At 41.3% G+C, this 22,249-nt stretch overlaps 1 protein-coding gene across 1 annotated transcript in view; it reads right to left on the minus strand.

Moving 5' to 3' along the window:
• Window positions 1-2,449: 2,449 nt before the first annotated feature.
• Window positions 2,450-22,249, minus strand: part of LOC117560854 (semaphorin-6A-like) — a 45,949-nt gene continuing 26,149 nt past the window's right edge. The window contains 3 exon segments of the mRNA XM_034237937.1: window positions 2,450-6,765; window positions 18,102-18,174; window positions 18,176-18,282. Coding sequence (XP_034093828.1) covers window positions 5,606-6,765; window positions 18,102-18,174; window positions 18,176-18,282 — 1,340 coding nt within the window. The 3' untranslated portion in view covers window positions 2,450-5,605.

The following is a 22,249-nucleotide window of genomic DNA, read 5'->3' on the forward strand; positions in this document are numbered from 1 at the left end:
ATCCTTCATCCTTCGCCAGGCCTACATGTAGTTGAGTCCAACAGCCCTGAAATAAATACATGGATTAGACAAAATGTAAACCTTTTTTTAAAGACATCTGACAAACTGGCTAATGGGTTGACTTTTTAATGATAACTGTCTCAGATAAGGCTCAGCAATATAATGAAGAGGAAGATAACACAAGGTAAACACACACATAGTCAACCTAGAACAGATGTACGATTGTAATTGGTTAATTACTTTAACAGGATTTCAGATCTATAAGATGATTGATCCAAGGTTGGGGGTTGCCATAGCCGATGTGCAAGTGCCACACCCAGGTTTTATAATCTCACAAGAAACAGAATAGCACAGATACAGTCTGTCCTAAAGTTAAAAAGATACAAATGCAAAAAGTTCCAAAATGTAATTGATGGATCAGTACTAGATACAACTCACCTTTACTATTGTCCCACTCAACTTCAACAGAGCAGGCTAAAGTAAACACACATTGTGAACAGACACTATTCAAAATGTATATTTATATTTAATTATAGATAGAAATTGCATTTCCCATCATATCATACATTAAATATTTAACTAGTAAAAACAAGCACATTGACGGCAACAAAACAGGAATACTATTTATTAACCTGCCATAGACATCGTTGAACTAATGATGTTTTTTCCAACCAAACATTTTAGTTTCTAAATATCTTCACCACTCTATACACTAACCCAAAAACATTAAATTGACACAAATGTAAGGACCAATGCGGAAGAAAAAATATCAATTTTCTTACTAAAAATGTAAACCACTCAATTACATTAGGGTAGTGGTTTATAATACGTGAGTATTGACCATGGGTATTGACACAGATTATAGTGCATGCATTGCATTACTTGCATTAGTTTCAAAGCTATATCTGTCCTGACTTCGACATGTTGTTCTTATCAACTCCTCCCCGACACCACACACAAATAGATAGGATTTACCTGTTTGAACCCTTTCTTGCCAAAGCTGCACTCTGATTGACTGTGTGATAATACCCGCTCACACTAGTCACCACCTGATATGATTGTGCTCTTGTTATGTTGGCAAAGATTTGGTGGTGAATATCTGAATCTTGATCTCTGAGATGCACAACAACACACGGGTGCCTGAAAGGAGAATGCACAATGCAGCATTGACAAAGCACCGACAGGCCTCATTAGCTGCACCACATCCTGGTTATCTGATCCCCATGCATGTCTGACTTGAACCAACGCTTGTAACGTATGACTCAACTCTTGGATGAAAGGCACCAGTGTCAAACTACCCGCCAAAGCTATATGTCATGACAAAATGATACCAAGGATGTGCTAACAGTCAGTGTTAGTCAGCACTTACGCTCTTTAGGTGATAACATTCATTTTTAAGATCTGTAACCAGAAATGTCCAGTCAAAACTTGAAAATGTAAGATAGACAAAGATGCCCTGACATTGCGTTATAACTCTTTATTTAACGGAGTAGTTTCCAACAGATTACAAACTCTACATTTATTGTTATTTCCTCTGTTGTTTTGTGTTAGAACCTGTAGCTCAATGGAGACAAGACCACGTTTATTTGAACAGTATTTTCCGAGCTTCTAATTGAGATGTCTTAGCATTATGGCGACATAAAAAAATCCATCTGTTAGAAACTTGATGAGCCACATTCGGCTATTATTAGCTGAAGATAAACTGGGGGCGGTGGAAAGTTGGAAACACAACTTTGACATATCACCTCATAAAGTGGCAATCTTGTTTGCAAACTGTTGGTTATTAACTTGAAAATGGAACTAAAATAAAATAAGCTATCATCCATTCCTTTGTCTTGCAATTAACTTTAGAATAGTATATTGATTTCCTATATTGGATTTAATGGATCACCGCCAATCCTCACTACAATTCCCCCTAATGCCTCTATGGACAATTACGTATAGTAGTTTAAAAGGGGATTTCTGTATCAGTGTGCCAACATAGTGCTGCATCCAATCTCTATCAAATGGCTTGCTTCATTTAGCTGACAGGATCAATAATACCATAGAAGCCTCTTCCCTCCTTTCATTACCTAGTCTTTATTTTTTCCCTTATTAGACATGAACTTAAGGAATTCATATTCACTTCAGTAAATAAGTACTTTTATCTACTTAGTGCTTTGTAACTGAAGTGGAATCTTGTTCTGAAGAAAAGTTGTTTGGATCTCAAGGGGTTGGTAATGTATATATTATACAAGCAAAGAAGAATAGTTTACTTGAGTTCACAATTCTACAATTTTTTTTGACAATTGATTCAAAAGTGAAACAATCTTTAAATCGTGTGCAAAACTCTGGCTTGGTTTTCCCTAAATGGTGTTTTACAAAGTTCAAGAATAAAGATGTTCTTAGTATAAAGATAACCACCATAGGCAGAGAAACACGTGGAAGAAGTCAAGGACATGTCACAGTCTTCATGACAAGAATTTTATTTTTATTTTTTTATTACATTTTGCATTAAATTAAAGAGTTTTTTCTTTACAACATACATTAAGCTGTGAATCAGATGTTAAGGAAGTGGAGAGAGTAGGGCAAAAAACTTTGTGACGTCACAATATCTTACAAGCTTACAAAGTTCAAAAGATTGAGAAGTTCAGAAGAGAGTTGATTTGCATCTAATAGCAGTGTATTATAACAAGGGTGAAAGACAAAAAAGGCACACACCAAAGAACCTCACTGTCCACAGCAGCCTTCACAGTCAAACCCAGTCCAGTCTTTAAAGTCTTCAAACCCCACTGACATCAAACGCTTGATGTTACAGAAATGCACCCACAGCTAAATGTACTCGTCTAAACAGGATGTGGACATTTAACCTCGTGACCTAGACAGACCTTGATTCTCATACTGTGTGGACACGGCAATTCTCCGAGGCGAAAGCTGCTACAACTGAACATTTCAAGACAAGAAATATTTAGTTATAGATCAGCAATATACCAGGCTTGGGAAAGTTGCTGTGTCTTGCACTTTACAGCACACTGGAGGGTGTAAATAGGGCCTTGTAGAGCCCAGTAACCAGCTACAATGAAGTGGTTTTCTGGAGCAGTTTAAACCCCTTCATACTAATCTTGGGTCCTTTGCACTTTAAAGATCACAGGTTTAGGTATTGGGATGAATGTCTCAATTTCCCCCAGACTATGTTCCTGAAGGGGCACCCTCCTCTGGGCTCGTTTGACCCTGTCATTTGCAATAAACCCTGCAAGCGTTTATGTACACGTTAGTCAGGTCATAGATCCTTCACGTTCCTTCCCACGTTAGCTGTGGATTGAGACATAGTTGGCTTTCCTCCATTGAGAAACAGAAAATTGCTTTATCGAGTAAACTTTTACCTATCTACACATACAACACTAAGGGAGTGCTCCATTGATTTAAGTGTTGGGGGTGATCAATGAAAACCCTTAAGTAAAAAGGTCAGATTAGTCAAACTTTCAGCCGTTCATAAGGCTTTCATAGGGAGAGTTAAAGAAGCAAAATAAAAACTAAACTTCCTCCATTATTTTTCTTACAAAAAGGAGTTAAACAAGGTCAATTTTTTTTTTTTAATATTGTTTTTTTAAATATCAACTTTTCTCACAGGAACCAGCCTGTTTTTGCAACTGCCTAACAACTGAGTGTTACGATGCACACAAGAAGCCTAGAACTGTGTTAGTACATTGGGTGCTTATGTGTATCTCACACTGTGCGCTTGCTAGTGTTGCTTTATTATTGCAGTGCACCAGCAAGATACCCATACACTGGCCTTCTCAAGTAACACATGTTAATTGTTCGGTTAATCAGTCAATTGACCATTACTCCAAACCAACAGAAAGCAACAAAAAGTAAACACAAATACCAGGACTTTTAAATTGTATAAAATATAAAATCAAAAACACTCACAACGTCTTCATGGACACTGCCAGCACAACATAAAGGGTTGCTTTAAGCGCATTAATGGCACAATCAGAAATGAACCACAAAGATGTGTGTGTGTGTGTGTGTGTGTGTGAATGTTTGGGTGTGTTTGTGTGTGTGTGTGTGTGTATGTATAAGAAAGAGTGAAAGAAGAAAGGGAAATCCTTCCTGTCTTCCCTCTCGACTGTAAGTGTGTAATGTCTAGGGACCAGAATTACAACAATAACACCTACATTCTTTAATTGCATTTTTATCAAACCAGGGAAATATCATGACGTAAGAAAAATAAAAAAATACTACAAGGAGACAAAGTTAACAGCTATTAAAGAAAACATTGTCACTACTTTAGGGTGTAAGGCACAAATGTACATGTGGAAAAAGAAGCAGGCAATACAGATGTTTATGTCGATTTAGTTCTACCTGCTAACCTGCGTGGCGCTGCTAGTAAAGACGATATGTTCCTCATTTGCTAGCAGCGTCACTTACAGCTTCCATTTTGTATGTGTGTATACATATTCTCGTACTGTTGCTGCAGCTGCTTCTCTTATATTTGCAACATGCAACAGTGAGCTTTGATAACACCGGTAAGCCAGCAACCAATGAGGACAAATGTTACTGACTTACACAAAACCACAGTGCTGATAAAGAGGGGATGCTCATTGGAGGAGTGAAAGGGTGAGATTCAGGAAGTCTTTTTTATGATTGGTCTAAAACAATGGATATTCTGATCCATGAAGGTAAAAGTCCCTGTCTGGCACAGTTTTAAATAAATATCTCCTCCTCCTCTTCACAGAGGTCACATATATCTCAAGCTGCAGGCCCCACTGAGTAAGACCTTGTGGATTTTCAGTCATCAAGAAAGTTCTACGGGCTCCAGTTTAATGACTTTAAATACGTTTTTTTCTCACACTTGATTAGTTAATATTAAAAGATCTCTTCTCTGTCCCCTCTCTCTCTGAGGCCTAGAAAGTCTTTTTTTTCAAAAGCACTTGATAAAAATAAATACAACAAGCTATTAGTATTAACAGTCATGTGTGATTTAGTAACCAGTACAGTAGAGGATTCCTCTTGCCCAGGCTTTCAGGCAAACCCAGGCAGGACTTGATTGCTGTAACACTGAGAGGCTTTTTCACAGCTTCTGACAGAACTCAGAAAAGCCGCCTGTCCTTACAGTCCGAGCTCAGTCTCTCTGAGTGCTTGCTCGCACAGATTTCCCAGTCCTCAGGGTACTGTACAACGATTAATCTCCAAACCCCCCATCCTGTCTTCTTGTGTGCTTTCTTACCACTGTGATATCAAGTTAAGTCCCGGTGGCAAAAGACACAACAAACAAGAGAGCCAACGTCTTGAATGCTACAGGGATGAAATATTCAGGACAAGCATCATCTTCTGTTTCAGTAGCACATGTTCCCATGTGTGTTAACAGAGTAACAGGGAGACAGAGCATGAGCTTCATGACGGCAACAAATGACGACAACCATTTGTATAATATTTACATATTTATAAAAAAGAAAGTGTTTCTTAAAAAAACTGTGTTGCATTTTTCACTGTACTGTACACCAAAAACAAAAAAACACTAAAAGAAGATGCAAGTTGTACAGTTTCCCTGTTTTTTCTCTCTTTCAGAAAGAAAACGTTCACTACTGTCCGATCAGATTGGACTGGTTCGCTAACTAGCTGACTATGTGCAGTCACTGGACTTGACTTTTGTCGAGAGTGAGACTACGGAGGGTTTGGGAGGGACATCAGGCTTGAGATATTTGAAGCCCGTTCGTGGCAGTGAACCATAGGAGCTCATTCCAGGGTGCCGTGACAGAGATATGCCGTGTGCTGTCATTTGTATGGAGTCCACCCTCTGAGGGGCAGGGGGCGGAGTCTCCACGCGGTTGAAGCTGTGATGTCTCGCCAAATGGGAGGAGTTAGATGAGTTGGTGTTATGCTTCTTGAGGACAGACGACCCAGAAGCCCCGGATGCTGATCCTTTCCGGAGCCCGTATACTGATGAGTGGACCTCCAGACGTTTTCCCATCTGCGGGACGGCCGGGGGGACAGAGAGAGAGGCCTCTCGTTGGGGCACACGTGGCGGTAGCATCCCATCTGGATCCACCATGTTGAGATTGTGAGAGGGGCCTTTGACTGTCTTGTACTCCAGTGTTGCCCCCTGGTCATCCATGACACTGTGGCCCATGCTGAGGTCACTGTGGTGGGGCTGCTCCACGTACTCGTGCTGGTAGGAATGCTGGTGCTGCTGTAGGTGGGGCTGGAGCTGGTGCTGATGCTGTGGCAGAGGCAGGACCACAACGCTGGGGATGTGTCCCGGAGATGCCCTCAGCGGCAGGTCTGTGGAGATAACCGGGGAGCCCATCGCTTGCATATCCTTGGTACAAGCGTTGATGAGGTTCTGGTTCCTCTCCCACTCCCGGCTCCCCCGGCTGGGCTTCCGACGCGGCTGCATGGGGGTGGATTCAGGTGTCGGCAGAGCGGAAAGGTCCAAGTGGTGCTGGTCAGCTTTTATCAGCATCTTCCCATTTGGAGTCAGTCTCCCGTTGTGCATCAAAGGGGTGAGGATTGCCTCGGGGCGACCGTCTTTGGCCTGTGTCTCGAACAGACCCGTCAGCTTGGTCACGCTGTTCATGGAGCCGCGGCGGGAGTGGAGGTGGTGGCTGTCCTTTTCCTTGCGGCCTGTCAGGTCTACGTCTCGCCGCCGGTGGTCACAGACACAGTAAACAATGATGCCAGAGAAGATGGCACCCATGGCAAAGGCTAGGATGACGGCGATGGCCAACAATGTCACGGGAACGAGCTGGTCACGACCCTTCTGGTAGCTTTCACGGATCACACCTGCAGAGAGACGTGGAGATGACATTCAGACTGACAGACTAAAATAATGAGAGATTAAACTGATGCTGCTGCTAGGTGCTGTGGGAACTTCTAAGAAAGATGCTGTAGGGAAAAAATGCTTATTATTAAACCAAAAATAGAAAACGATATTGAATTACAATAATCAGAAGGCATTTTCTGGATAAAAAGATTAGCGGTTTAAATCATTTAGAGAAAAACATGCAAATGAGATGGATTTATCCCATCATAAGGAACACCTTTTCAAAAGGAGCACAAATGGTAGCTTGAAGTAACAACATTGAATATTTTTTCTGGAAATCCAATCTTCAGCTGAAAACATGTTTTGGAGGGATGCTTATGATTCACATTTTAAATCCTAGATAAAACCCTCTGCTGAAATGAAAAAAGATATGAGCGCAGATAAAGGCGCCTGAAATACCCAAACACTTTCTTTTCATTGATGCAAATGGGAGACTTTTCATAAATCTTAGATCCAATCTCATGAATCGCAGAGAATACATTAAAAGCATCTGATTAGCCGTTCAATCCAATGAGCTGTGTCATCAGTGTCCTATGAAAGTGCTACTTTCAAAGGCAGAGAAAGAAGCGATGCGATACGGCCAAATTAAAAAAAGAATTCAATAAAAGAAGCTATCAAGTATTCTAGCGCCGGGAGAGTGGGAGCAGCAGGTTGCGCATGATGAAATGGGGTCAACAACAATCAGCACACACATACACACAAGTGTGGACGTATGCACCTCCCACACACACACACTCACAGATGATAACTTCCAGCCTGTTGATGAATGTGGACATCTAATGCAGCACTCTGTTCCCTGGGTTAAACACACCAGTCCCAAGCAGAGAGATTTATAATGCATTCACACGTGACCTGTGGCCAACACAGATCAGTTACCACAGACAGAGGATTAGGCAGGTGGGCTCTATCATGTAAAAAGCTCCCACAGTGCACTGCTGCTCTTGATTGCGTGACTGTTATATATCTTATCACAGTATATGTTATTCACTATGCAGCGAAAATGTGTGGATTATTTTTTTAAATCTCTTTGCATGCTGTTTTTGTCTCGAGGTCAATGTGTAAAGCTGTAAAAGTCTAAACAGATTTCATTCAATCCGAATAAAATAGGTCTATAACCTGATATTCATATGAGTGAAAGGAATCTAACTTCACAAAAATGCTTCTATTATGTGTGTGTCTCCTCTACAGAGAGATCTGTTTGCAGTAAATATATATTCTAAAATAAGCGCTTGGTGAAAAATATGATTATTATGACAGGAATGCTTTTCTAAGGATTCGCATAATGGTAGGAAAAACATTAAAATAATGTTTGTATAACTTTACCTATTTAATGTCATATTTTCTCAACAGCAAAATCACTTTTAAAAGTCAAAGGAAAATGGTAATTTAATGTGTGTTCTGTATGCCCACATTAAATTGGCAAAAGAAGACTAAAGAGTACTATACCACTTAGTTTCAGCTTCACAATCACTTTTCATGCAGATTATATTACACGTCTTTCAATTTGCTTAGAAAATGTCATAAAGAAGATGCCACAAAATGAAGTGTTACTTGCAATAATTCTGTAAAATCCTGAAGGGGCTGGGTAATCATGTTTAGGCTTTTCAACTCGTCTGTGTAACCAAGGACGCACTTGGAGAATATCTTCTTTCAAGACATAACACAGACACAGAGACAACATGATAATCTGTTCTCATGGAACTGAAATCCGGACTCTCCTAAACTAACATCCATAATCCTCGCTCGCTGCAGTCATACTTCATTAGTCCAAAGACATGACTTGAATCACGTTTTTTCCTAGCTAAACTAAATCACTGAGCAATGTCTGAGACTCTGCTTTGACTTTAAAGCTCAACCTGGATAAAAAGAGGAGTTACTTTTGCTCAGATCATTCCTCATTCATTGTACAAACAAAGCTTCACTTTTCTCTTTAATAGAGTGCTGACAACATGCAGCTGAGCCGTAATTCATTTAGTGTTAAACAACCGGTTTAAAAATGTCTCTCGTGTCCAAAATCGTTTCTTATCAAGGACGTGCCCAGCTGTGCAGCTAGTGTGAGAAGTGATGAGTGCTATCTGCAGTGAAGCATTAAGGGTTGACATGTGTTATGCTGTGGACTCAAGTGACTAAATGGCGGCTCTGTCTGATGATGCATCTGCTTCCCATTGCATACAGTAACTTCTGAGAATGAGGGAGATACTTTTTCTCGCTGCTATCTTTCATTTTGTCCTTACTTGGATTTTTTTTCCCACATTCTGCTTCTTCTTGCTTTTACAGAAACAATGAATCACTTTTTTGACTTAACTTCTTTCACACTGTTCAGCTTCCATATAGTAAGTGTTGTATTCAGTGGAAACTGGGAGGCCTGTAAATATAACCTTGTGGTCTTTGTGAGTTATCATCCTTTGGCAGAATCGACAATGGTGAGCATTTGAGAGCTGCTGGGTTAAGCGTTTTGTTGAACAAAGAAGGACAATGAAAGAAGATTCAGCTTCACTTGACTTGAGGTGAGGAGTCTTGAACATCTTCAAAAACCATTTGCTAAGGAAAATGAGAGTGCAAGCATAAACAAATACTTTGGCAAATCTTTCTTTTTTCCATAATCCTTGTTAAATATAAATACATTCATCCATCTCTGTCTATGGTGCTTACATGCTGAAAGAGCAAGTCAAAACTGTTGTGAATTTTCATGACAGTGAATGTATTGCTGCTAAAGGTTAACTTTCTTCGACCGGGAATTTGAATTTCGTTTTGAATAACAAAGACGGTGGGGAGCAAAGCCAAACGGGTGTCCATTCTGGTGGAGAAGGTGAGCTGTGGAGCTAGATCTTTGTCTTCTATTTGAGGTTCTGGAGCTGAGGTCAAAGCCCTATTTGACCAGCTCTGCATGGTTCTTTCTCTCTGTGTCCTAAAAGAAAACTGAAAACGTTTTTCTTTTTTCTCATTTATTCTTCCCTTCCATCCATCACTCATGCCTGTCACACACTTCCGGAGGATACTTAGCCCAGGGCCTTGGGCAAAACATAAAATAATGAAAAGGGGAAACTTTGAAGACTTCCATCTTTTATGTGACGAATTGTTTCTCATCCTTACATCAAAGAGAATAAGAGTAGCCAAAGAGGACATGTAAACCATCTCTATCAAATCAAAGGACTTCAAGGTGTTGAATAAAGGTAGCCGCCCCGCTTATTTTTTTTCAACTTTCACAATGTGACCTTGAAAACTATCAAAGTGTTTCTAAAACAACCATATTTGTTTGCTTCAGACTCATCCTGTTAAAGTTTGGCTAAACAGTGATTTATAACCTTATGGTTTCCATTCATGCCTCGCCTCAGAATGTCTTGCAAGCCTTCCTGTAGTTCGAGACTTCTCTCAACGTTTGAATTGATTAGATTTTTGGCTTCGGGCCTCAACATTCAGATATTAAACACATATCTCAGATACTCATATCTCTCGCTGTCAAAACCGCCTGGGTCTGCAACACTTACTTTTAAATCAGAAACATTGTAATCTGCTGTGACTAGAGCCTGTGAAGGCCCTCTCTCAGTCCGCCACACTTTGACTCCCCTACACAGAGTTTAATCTCTTCAGAAGCACCAACTAAATTGAGCCCACAGGCAAGTCTTTGTGTTGGTGTTGGGGAAACTTCAAAGGTAGTTAAATATCACAGAGAGGTTGCTGAGAGGGCCCTAACCTCTGACAACAGGGCGTTACACAAAGACGCTGTCTAAAGAATGATAAAGATCGTAATCAGACTTAACTGCTCACACTGACATGTCACTTGTTGAAAGGCAGAACAGTGGACCTTGACAACCAATGGAGTAGAAAGGAATATGAAGGGAGGAGAAGAATAAGGCCACGTTTACACGGAGACGAAACGGGTTGTATCCGCTACAGTTCTCTATCGTATGGACGGTTCGTCCACACGAGGACGTAACGGAACCGCAGAAACGGAGCCCTCAAACGATAACGGCTCCAAAGGTGGGTAGATCTGTGGACGAAACGCGCCGTGTGTACGTCCTATACGATCATTTCCTGATAACGATGACGCCATAGCCCCGCCTCTCCCCACCTCTGCTGCTCACCCCCACGTCACCCGCGTCATTGCTGATGTGTTTCGCCAACAACAATGGCGGATCACAGGGTTGCTTTCGTGCTCCAGACGCTACTGACCATGCTACAGATGTTAGTGCAAAATCTACAGCTCCTCTACCACAACCATCAGCAACAAGTGGACATGGAGAACTACATGAACTACATGTTGCTGAATCCACCGCGTAGAATAAACAGAAGGTCAACCATGGCAACCATGCTCGGGGGGTCTTCTTCGCTGCTTTTGGTGTATTTTGTGGCGGAAGTACAGCGCCACTTACCGGCCCGGCATATGTACTACAGCGTCTCCAGCGGGTTGAGCGGTCTCGTGTGAACGGACACGTTTCTTGAGCCGATTCCGTGTGGACGGAAGACTTTTTTGATATCGACTAAGGTTCGTTTTTGTTTTCGTCTCCGTGTAAACCTGGCCTAAGTTTGCTGCCTTCTTTACTTTTACTCTACAGCAGTGAGAGCTTAGGAAACTTCCTATATGTGTTCAGGGACTTGGTTGTTGTCATCTTTTAAAAAGGACATTGCTGTTTAGATGACGACAGCAATTCATTAAATTATAATTTATTATAATAATATTATATAATAAGTCCGGTTAGGACATTATCCCATTAAGTCTTGTATTTGTTTATGCTCGAGAGGCACTTCCATTAATGGTGTTATTCAATCTTAAAGCATTCATCAAACAATCGAGAGTCAGTGAACAGCATACTGATGAGCCAGTAAAGATATAATTAAAGCCGTAATTATATAATTCTGCACCTCAGGTATTAACACAGATGTACTAACCTATCCACCTCCGCGCATACAAACTGTAGTATGTAATACTCGATGGAAATCAACCTGAATTACATGTCCCTGGGAACATTCATCATCAGCTGTTAGATGACTCAAATCGACATTAGCACTGTTTGTATTAATGGGTGATAGACTTGATAAAAAGCGCGGCCCAGCATGATTAACACAGCTAAAACAATTAATCCAATTATCCCTGTATTTCACTGCTATCACATGTAGACATATTGAAGACAGTGGCTCCCTGGCAGCATTAGTTAGTAGTGTGAAAAAATTATACATTATAATTAAAACAATGGTGGTAGTAGAGGGAAAACTGTGTTTTTTTCTTTCTTTTTCTATAGTGTTACCTCTAGTTAACATGACTTTTGTCATGCTACGGCGGCTGAAAATGTGTTGCAAGTTTCTGACTTCTATGGGTGACTTTGTTTTGTAATTCATCCAGTTATAAATGCCGGCATAGATAATCATTCATAAATGTTTTAGTAACAAACGTAGTCCCTCCAGAGAACAAAGACTCAGCTTGTATCTACTTGATGAGCGGCTCACTCATGGACATTATGAACGTGACCATTTCAATTCAGTTCAAAGCTGAATAATGACAGCTGAATGTGGGTTGGACAAGCTTCAAAAGCACAAAAGGAAGAGCTGCTGTGATATAAGATTCAGTCTCATACGGCCAAAAAGAGAAAGAAAAGCTTTTTGTTTAAACCAGCAATGGCAAGAAGTCTTACTAAAAAGAATAACAGAACATTAAAATGGAAAAGTAAGCAGAATATGTGTAGAAAAAACAATAGCAGCCTGAGAGAACAATAAGCTAATCAGTGCAGGAAATTATGGCATAAAGCTTGACGTCATTCAGGGAAGTGCGTAACACCGGGAAAACATCCAGTCCACTGTTTCTATTATGATTCACAAAGAGCTGCGAATAATTCATTTGCCTCACAAAGGCCTATCACAATCTTTGGCCAGTAAGAAACAAATCCGGCTGTTAAGACACTAATGAAGGTGTTATAATGACAGGAATATGATTTCTAGGATTATTTGACTAAGACATTACTTAGCTTTTTTTCCATTTTATAAAATGTATTACTCCTGTTTTATAAGAAAGACCACCTCAACAACTTTAACCTAAATCCTGTCATCCTTTTTTATAGGATTACTCTAAATCCTATTTTTTTTGTGCAAGGACATATGAAACTACTATCATTACATTACCCAACAACCTTGCTCTTATAGGCTCTTGAAAAAGCCATGTGCAGCATCTGACAGTGAGCAGAGTTCATGTTAAAATACAGCATCTAATCTTGTCGGCTCTCTGCCAAGGATGAAGATTTCAAAGGAGAGAAGTCTCCATAATCATACCACTAAGAAATCCTTCTTCTGGCTTTTTCTTTTTACATAATGGTGGATTAAATAAAGATGTAAGGTAATATGTGATGGTTTTACACTGACCACAAGAGAATAGGCTACTAAACACATTGATTCTGATCCCGCTGGCACTAGTTGCTTGTTTTGGTTTAGTTTGCAGAGCCAAAATGGGGTAAATCAGTGGTTAGACAAACCCTTACAAAATACACAAGTTTACTATTTCGGATTTTTCCACAGTACAGGCTTAACTTTATTTGCAAATTCATTGTGTGTATTACATTCATGCTGTTCATCGCTGTCCAGAATTTGACTGTTAGAAAAAAGCAATTTCTCTGCTAGTATTGGACGTATTTGACAGTTTCCCCCTATAACTACAAGTAACATTCGAGACTGACATGGCATCCCTTATAATAATGGTGAAATTTCCCTTCAATTGTCTTCCATAAAGTGAGCTGAAATTAATGATGAGATTATCATGGCTTTTTGGCATTAAAAAAACAGCACTGCATCCCTGTGAGCAGGGTCATTCCCCCCCTCTATCATACCAGCCTCACTTTAGCACACAGGTGTCAGAGAGCTGAAAATAACCCTTGCAAAGCAGCTGTCAGACAGTCGGTATAATCATGAAATCCAAGAAGGGAAATACTCTCTCTCAATAAAGTGCCAATATTTCTGTCAAATGGCAGAGAGATACCATCAAAATGCCCTGTTTTGGAAACATGAGGTTGGAAAAAATATAATTTTTTCTAAGATTTCAATTAATAAATTATGTTTCTGTCTATCGAGATGTAATCACTGAATTGTCTTCACTCAATTGACACTTGTGACTGCACCTCCTGTAAATCATAAAAAGTATTAGAAAACAAAACCATCTCAGCATACAATCAGTAATACTGAATTGGCTTCCCAATTAGACTGTGGTGAAACACTTAATGGTTACCTGCACTCTGCTGACACGCAATGTTTTTCCTAGTTCAGGAAGTGTAATGTAAAAATATCACAAGTAGCTCGGGGTTGTTCGGGGTGTATGATAGGCGTACAAAATGCAGTGCCTTGACACCACAGACTGGTGTTCAAGGTCCTGAGTCCTAAACAACAAAAGGACTTTGGTTTATATCAGGCAAAGATTGTGGTTTTGGTTTCATTTTAATAAAGTGAACACATCCTGTCTCATGCATCAAGTCACCACCAACTTTTCAATATTTAACCACAACGCATCTTTCCCTAACCTTAACCAAATACTTTGATAGCCTCAACAAAACCCTAAAATAAAGATTAACCATCATTTTATTGTTATGAGCACAAATAAAATACCATGGCAGGTACCATTTTGCGAAAGTATCAACATTTGTTTACATTATCTTTATGAGACAGGTTTGCACCAGACATTGTTCCAGCTGAGATTAGTCAAGGTAGCTGGATAAACATAAAATCAAGAACATAGACTGTTCAGGGATATAAATGTGGCCTAGTCTGACAACACATAATTGAGAGGGATTGAGAGAAACACCGTTGTTCACTGGGTTCAGCTTCAATATCTCACTACATCTTATTTCCTCTCTTATTCCCCGTTCTTCCATCTCGCTTCTTGGATTCTGCCTTTCAGTTTTCCTCTCTCCTATCTCTGTGCTCCATCCCTTATAACCTTCACTGCTACATTATTGTCCTGTTATGTTTAATAAATCTTTATCATGTGTGTCCCTTTACTCTCTCGCCCTCACCCCTCCCTCATTTCCCAATGTCTCTCTCCCCCTGTTGTCTCTCTCCATCCCTCTTTTCTTCCACCTCGCCCCTCTCCTCCTACCCTGGATAGCTGCTGTAATGAACCCATAAATTGGAGCAACACAGCGGTGGCTACAGGTCGGCTTGGGGGAGGTTGGATATAAGGGGGGGGGGGGGGGTGTTGAGCCTGACAGTGAGAGAGAGGTAGAAAGAGGAGGGAGAGCTAGAGGGGGGAGCAGGGCAAGGATTCCTTCCTGCAGACAGGAGAAGAGATATGACTCCAGTTGGAGAAAAGACAGACAACATGGGGAGAGATGGTGGAGGAGGAGGAGGTGCAGAGATGGAGGAAGAAAATAGACAGATAGAGGCAGGGGGAGGGGTGTTGGGGGAGGAGGCTCCATACATTGGTTTCAGGAATTAATTTGCACTAGGTAAGGTATAGCCTTGGAACATGCCACCCCAGTCAGATGAGAGGTCCTGTGGAAGGGAGACTGATCACAATGGCAGCAGATGGACAGTAGCAGGGCTGGGGATTCAGGGTAGCAGGATATGAGCAAAGGGGGAGGTTTATGGTAGGGTGACAGGGGTGCAGGAAAATATAACAGGGACAGATGAGGGCCAGACAGACAAGCGCACAGACAGACAGACAGCCAGACACCAAGCTCAAATGTACTGTGAAACACAAGCGGCCACCTGGCAACTGCGATGGTCCCACTGGAATTTGGGATAATGATGGTGCTGGGTGCTAAATATCATCAGTGTGTGAATGTTCATCACTTTGCAGCATTTATAATTACTCTGGTGGTGCCGAGCTAATACATATTGGCAGCACTGTCATATTCATTAGCAGATAAGATTCCACAATGTGCAAATGAAAAAGTTTGGAGTAATTGTAATTTATTTTTAAATCAAAAACAAGCTTGCAAACGACTCTGCCTATGAGCTAATACATTTTCAGTCAAGCATAAACGTTTTTTTAAAAAAAACTAATTCTCAGAGATTGATGGTATGGTTAAATGTCTATCACATATTCCTTCTGTAAAATAGGCTGCATGACTTTATCTCTGTTACATTGAAATGCGGGGAAAATTAGTTGTTTACTTAGTTTCCGATTCCAAGATAATTTCTCATATATTGATTCCAGTTTAACTTTCACATACGCAGTTTGCTAAGTTTTTACAGTACAGTTGACACCTGAAGCCAATATAACTGAGGGCGACAGGAAGGAAGAGAAGGCAGGATGGGTGGAGCGGGATATGAATACTGTTGACTGTGGTGCTCAAATTGCCGTGCTGAAAAAGCATTAAGCTGCATGAAGGCAAAACTGTGCTTAATACCATCAAAGCAATCACAGGCAGGAAAAAAGCAAATGTATAAATAGCAGCAAAAAAAAGCACACAGTCTCATTTGAAGCCATGCAAAATATCAAGAACTGCTCACAAGAAACCAACACAAGAAAATCAAACAAATGTCATTAGAGCTGTAAAAATAGAAAAGAAAAAGACATGAAGAACATTGAGCTGAAATTGAAATAGAACTGATAAATAGTAAAACAAGCTGCAAAAGTGTCTTGTAAAAATCATAATAATAATGATCATACAGAAAAAAACAGCAGGAAGCATTGTTTTGAAATGTGAAGCCCTGTTGCTGTTACCTGAGCTTGGAATGCCCACACCCCCCCCTAATAATAAGAACATTATTTTTGTATCATTTAAAGACAGCTTTAGCTTTTACTTAGTTTGATGCTTAGAGTAAATCATTCCTTACATTTTCTTGTGAGTCTTGAGAAATATTACTCCTGCTCAGGTAAAGGCAACAGGGGGAGCGACAGCAGGTTGTGATGCTGGCTGTACGTATGCTGTCTGAAGTCTCTGCCACCATTGTGCTTGGATCTACCCACTGCTGCCTTCCTGCTTCCAGCTGATACCCTGCCTCTGTTCAGTCTGCAGACAGCCGACACTGTGTTGAGGCAGCCACCTTTTTTAGTGAACGTAATTTTGAGATACGGTATGGTCTAGGCTAGTTCCGCTCTGTGCCTCTCAGGTATGATCATTACATTTAGGTGGCAACAACACTGTCCTTTGTGTAGGTTGAAATAGTTGATAGACATTGGGGTGGGTGAGGGGTTGTTGTGTTGTTTAATAAAATGCTGGCTATGTTAATTTAATATTGTTCCTTCTATTATTTATTATCTTCTACTCCTCATTGAAAGCAACCTTTTACATAGCAATGTTACAGATGTTTTATTACTCGATCTGTTTAATTCAGAGGGCTGTGAGGATTTTTTGGCAACATTCTGAAAACACATTCAGCAAGCTGTAAGTAATGTTGATTGACCTTCTTGCTTTGTTAAAGATCACTGGGTAAATACATTGTCGAAAATCGGATGCTTGGCACTTTGACATGCAAATAATGAGAGGAACAAACTCGTTTTATCCTGAAAAGACAAACTGCTGCTCAGATTTTTATAGAAATTATATTGAGAAAGGATTTTAGTCTTAGCTAGCTGCTCTGTTATTTTGCTGTCTCTTTCTTTAAGTAAAGTATGTCTAGAAAATGTGAATATATCACCATTATTATTACCTTAGGGCAAATGCCGCGCTACCTCTAATATCATTAACTTAAGTGTAGCATGCAGGTAAATGTTGCATGTTTAATTGGGATCAGTAAAAGTTCTATGTGTTTTATTAAAAGACAAAACATGAGCAACACTGCCGTGACCTTTTTTAATTTCCCTCTCTGATGTGTGTTTTCATCTCCTCTCCTACTCTCTTGTTCTCTTTGTCTCATTTATCCAGCGAGCTGTCCTTGAGGCGGTACAGCAATAGGCCGGTTGTTAACACCGGAGAAAAGGGCGTTCAATGTCATGTCACTGTGTCGCAAGGCATGACAGAGCCGGGGCCCGGGCCATCTTCTCAGGAAATAAATACATTGCCATTTTCCTTTTCACAGTGTAATGGTCTGGATATTACATCTCCTGTGGGACATTACGACCCATGGATAATAAATCCATCCAAGAGGGTGTGTGTGTGCGTCTTAATGAGGGCAGAATCTGGTGAGAGTCTGCTGCATATGTATGTAGCGCGTAGGTGTGTTTGCGTACGTTTCTGCGGGGGGTTTTACGTTCACAGTGTGAGGCAATTTGCCCTCTAGAGAGAAAGTGATCCACAATCTCTACACCTCGTCAGCTGGAAGCAGTAGACAGCCATAAATCTCAATTACACAACCCCCCCGCCCACCCTCCCCTCCCTTGCCACAGGTGACAATGGATCAACTTGACTGCTCACTGTTGCGTTCCAAGGCTTACCATTGGCTTCTGGCTGAGTCTGAGAGGGCACGGCTACGTAGGGGTCCTCCCCTTTGTCTGAGCTCATGGGGGGGGTCCTTCCGCTCAACCATGCGGCCCCGCCCCAGGGGGACCTCGGCGGCCTCGGGTAGGGCCGAGGTGGGCAGTGAGAGGGTGTGAGGATGGTGGCGGTGATGGTGGCCTGCCGGACACAACACAGGTTAACTAGGGCTCCGGGCACACAGGGACAGGCTTCAGTGCATGTGAGCACAGGCCAGCAGGGGGGCACGCACAAACTCAAACACACACACAAACATACACATTTTCCTACATTGAAGACTACATTGACACCGACACTCATGCACAAACACACACAAGGACAGCGGCTGGGCTGTGTGAGGCAACAAAGGGTTTTTCCTTGGTGACCCTGGGCAACTCATTAGCAAATGTGTGTGTGTGTGTGTGTTTCTTAGGATAGATGTGTCCTTTCCTTTCTTTTTCTGTCTCTCTGCCTGCCTCGCTCTCTTCCCTCCTGCTCTGACTGACATGTCAAAGCTCTGCTGGGCCTGTCAGAGCAGTGCAGAGTACAATCACATTGCTCCACAGTCACCATAGGGTGCCTACCTCTGAAGGACAAGAGACAAACTTTCTTTCCAACGCTCGTTTTTAAGAAGTCTTTCTGTAACTTTTCTCCAACGGTAAAGCTCTAATTCCCTGCCCCATTTCTCAATCTTTCTGTTACTTTGAGTTTCACTTTTTCAATCAGTTATGTAGCTGTTTTCAGTTTGTTTGATATATACAGATACATTCAATTCATTAATGTTTGCATTAAAGCTGATACAAATTGTCCAAAGAAAGAAAGGCAAAACCCTAGACCCACGACAGACCGTGGCGATGTCTGTTACTGCATAGTGTCCTCAGTATGGATTTTTGTTTTAAAGGTCCCATGTCATGCTTTTCCGGTTATTACCCATCCCCTTGTGTGTTATGAAGCCTTTTATGCATGTAAACGGTCTGTAAAGTCACAAACCCTCAAAGTACACCCTGTAGCGAGTAAAATTCTAACACAGAAAAGACCTGTCTATGCTGCCCCAGAACGCCTCATTGGAGATTTCTCTTCTTCTTCCTGGGTACAGTGACGTGACCATACCCAAATGGACCCATCCGTGGAGCTCCTCACACACACACACCACACTCTCTCAGCGGCGAAACTGTGACGCGCTGGGGGGGGGGTGCTAGTGGAGCCTCGCAGAAATGAACCCAGCTCACACTGTCTGCACTGTCAGCAGCGAGCCGCGCAACGTCCCGCCACATGGCACCCAGACCCCACGCAGCATTCTCATCTGTTTGTCATTACTGGTGTCATTTTCTGGTTGCTAACGCCATTGTAACACTTAATCACTGATGTTCCGCTGTAACGGTGGTAGACTCATCAGAACAGAGTGGGCGAGCTGACCAATCAGAGCACAGTGGGCTCACAGGGAGGGGGGGGCAGGAGCTCCAACAAGCCATGTAGGACAGAGAGTGAATACACATACTATACAGAGATGCTGTATGAGAAACCAATGTGAGTTTGGAAAATTGCACAATATAAATCTATTTTAGTAGACCTCAACAATGGAATTATGATCAGTAGGAATGGCCATGACATGGGACCTTTAAAACTAAAAAGGTGCCAGATTGTAAACACGCATCCCATGAGGATATAATATAGTGATGCAAGACCGCAACCAACAAATCCTACTCATCGTGCCTTTAAATGGCAACTATTTTAATCAATCAAAAGATTTGTTATTATTTTTTTCAAGTTGAAATGCCTAATATTATCTGGTTTACACTTCTCAGCTGTAAAATGTTCTGCTTTTCTTTGTCATGTGACATTCAACTGAATTTCCTGAAACTTGACGTATTCTTTGTGTTTTGGATTAAATCTTGGACTCCAGGAAAATGAGCTTGTGTTTTTTTTGACACTATAAATACAATAAATGGTCGATTAATTTGGAAATGGAAACGATTATCTCCCTCTGATCCGTTCCTTTTTAATATCTATCGTCTACTTATCTCAGCTTCACATTACCTACCTTCTCTTCCTTCCTCTCTGTGCTGTCCTCCTATTTTCCACATATTCTCACTTTTCCCTGGTTTTAACTAAAGATCTCCCGAACGTTTAATATCCGCACAGCCAGTAATCTTTATTTAGTAAGGCCCTCAGCAACATGGCTAGATCGATCCTTAGAAAGATGTCATTAACATTTAATGAATTTTCGCGAATTTGACTCCTCCCTGTAATTACATTTCTTAATGGCTAAATGAACCAGCGGCCAACAGTTGCAGAGGGTCTCATAACACAGCCAGGAAGTTACACTGATGATGAGACTATAACAAGCATAGCACACACAGGATGTCTCTGTGGAAACTTCAGGTGATCTAACACCTTAAAGTGACAATTACAACAAAGTACTCTATCATCCGTGGATGATGGATCATACCTATCACGTCCCCGTCTATCACTGCATGCCTCTCAGACAAAGTGGTTTTTTCCACATCTTCTTTTTTCCCCTAATTTTCTTTCATAAGCAGAGTTGTGCATAAGCTTTGTCTGACTATTTATTTTTGAACCATGCTAATCACATTCCCATCCCACATGCTAACACTTAAGCCACCCTACACCATTTTGCAGAAGCTACACACTGTATTTAACATAATGTATTTAAGCCACACGTTAAAGAAATAAAATCCCCCTAGATGAAGAGTGACTTTTATCAACAGCCTCTTCCGAGCTCAACCCCCAATTCCCATTTTGATACGCTCTCTCCAAGGAGGAGGTGACAGCAGTGTGTGTTTGCAGATGTGCGAGTGCCTTTTCAATATGTGTTTATGCTTGTGTTTGAGGAGGGGGAAGAGCATTTCAGGGGGCTAACGTAGATGCTGCTGGTAGACTACACTCAACAGACACCCACACTACCCAGAGCCTCCTCCTTCTCCGTTTGGCGTGGCAATCATTAAAATGATTTATTTAACTATTGGCCCAAGGCTGAGAGATTAGTGTGACAGGCCTATTTTATAATGCATTCCCCCACCGCCAGGGGAAGTGCAATTCAGGCAGATGACACACATAGAGAGAGAGCTCGGAGCCTCATAGCTCCTCCATGGATCAGAAAGAGAAAAAAAAGCCCTAAACTGCCGACGGATGCACATCCCTCTCTTTCTACAGATTAAAAGGGAGGAGAGGATGTCTAGTCTGAAGTAGAGACGAGGAGAATGAAGAGGGGGCATTTATTTATTTATCAACCACTGACAGATAGATGGAGGGACTGGTGCAACGGCGGAGACTTTGTTTGGGAGGTTGTAAACTGGGTGTTGTCTGCGTGTGTTTGTGTGTGCCTGGAAACACACAGCCAAGCCTTTGGGAGCACATTCAGCACTACAGGGGTGCATACCAATCCAGATCCTTTATTTAAAAAAAAATCTGACCCTGGACATCCAAAAAGGTTCGGTAGAATCACAGTGGGAGTACAGCCACAGGGGGGAGAACCTTAAAATAGATATTCTTCTAATTCTGTATGGACCTGACTGTTTCTATCTGGCAGCTCCAAGGTATAGGTGTATGAGAGAGAGATTCATTTCAATTCACCAAACTAGTGTGCTCTCCTGTTAGATAAAAATAAGGTGGATGTGTGGGTGCTCTGGATGAGAGTTACTTTGCTGCGGGCTCATCACATCTGTTTTAATTTAGTTTAAATGGCAGACTTGAGTAATGACAGTATGTCACTGTGATTGTTCTCTGTAGCATGTTTTTAGGATATATGTGTGCAAATATATATATATATATATAAATATTTGCATGTTTTGACTAGCCTTTTTGAGCAATGAATCTGTGCCGACCACATTATGCTCTGGCATAGTCGGCTGAAAAATATCTGATCTTTCTTGACTATAAACAGGCCAGTTAATCCTTCTTTCTCTATCTCTATCTCTCTCTCTGTTCACACATGTCCTGCTTAGTGTGCACACTGAGGCATTTCTACAAAATCAAGGCTTTAAACCTCCAACTACCAGACCATCCAATTAGCGAAGCAAAGGTCAGGGCTAATCGATTATATTGCACAGGGAAAACACAAAGGAGCGGGAAGTTGGAACAAGAAGAAAAATGAGATCTAATGGAACTA

The sequence above is a fragment of the Gymnodraco acuticeps genome, unplaced genomic scaffold (genome assembly GCF_902827175.1).
Source record: "Gymnodraco acuticeps unplaced genomic scaffold, fGymAcu1.1, whole genome shotgun sequence".
NCBI lineage: Eukaryota > Metazoa > Chordata > Actinopteri > Perciformes > Bathydraconidae > Gymnodraco > Gymnodraco acuticeps.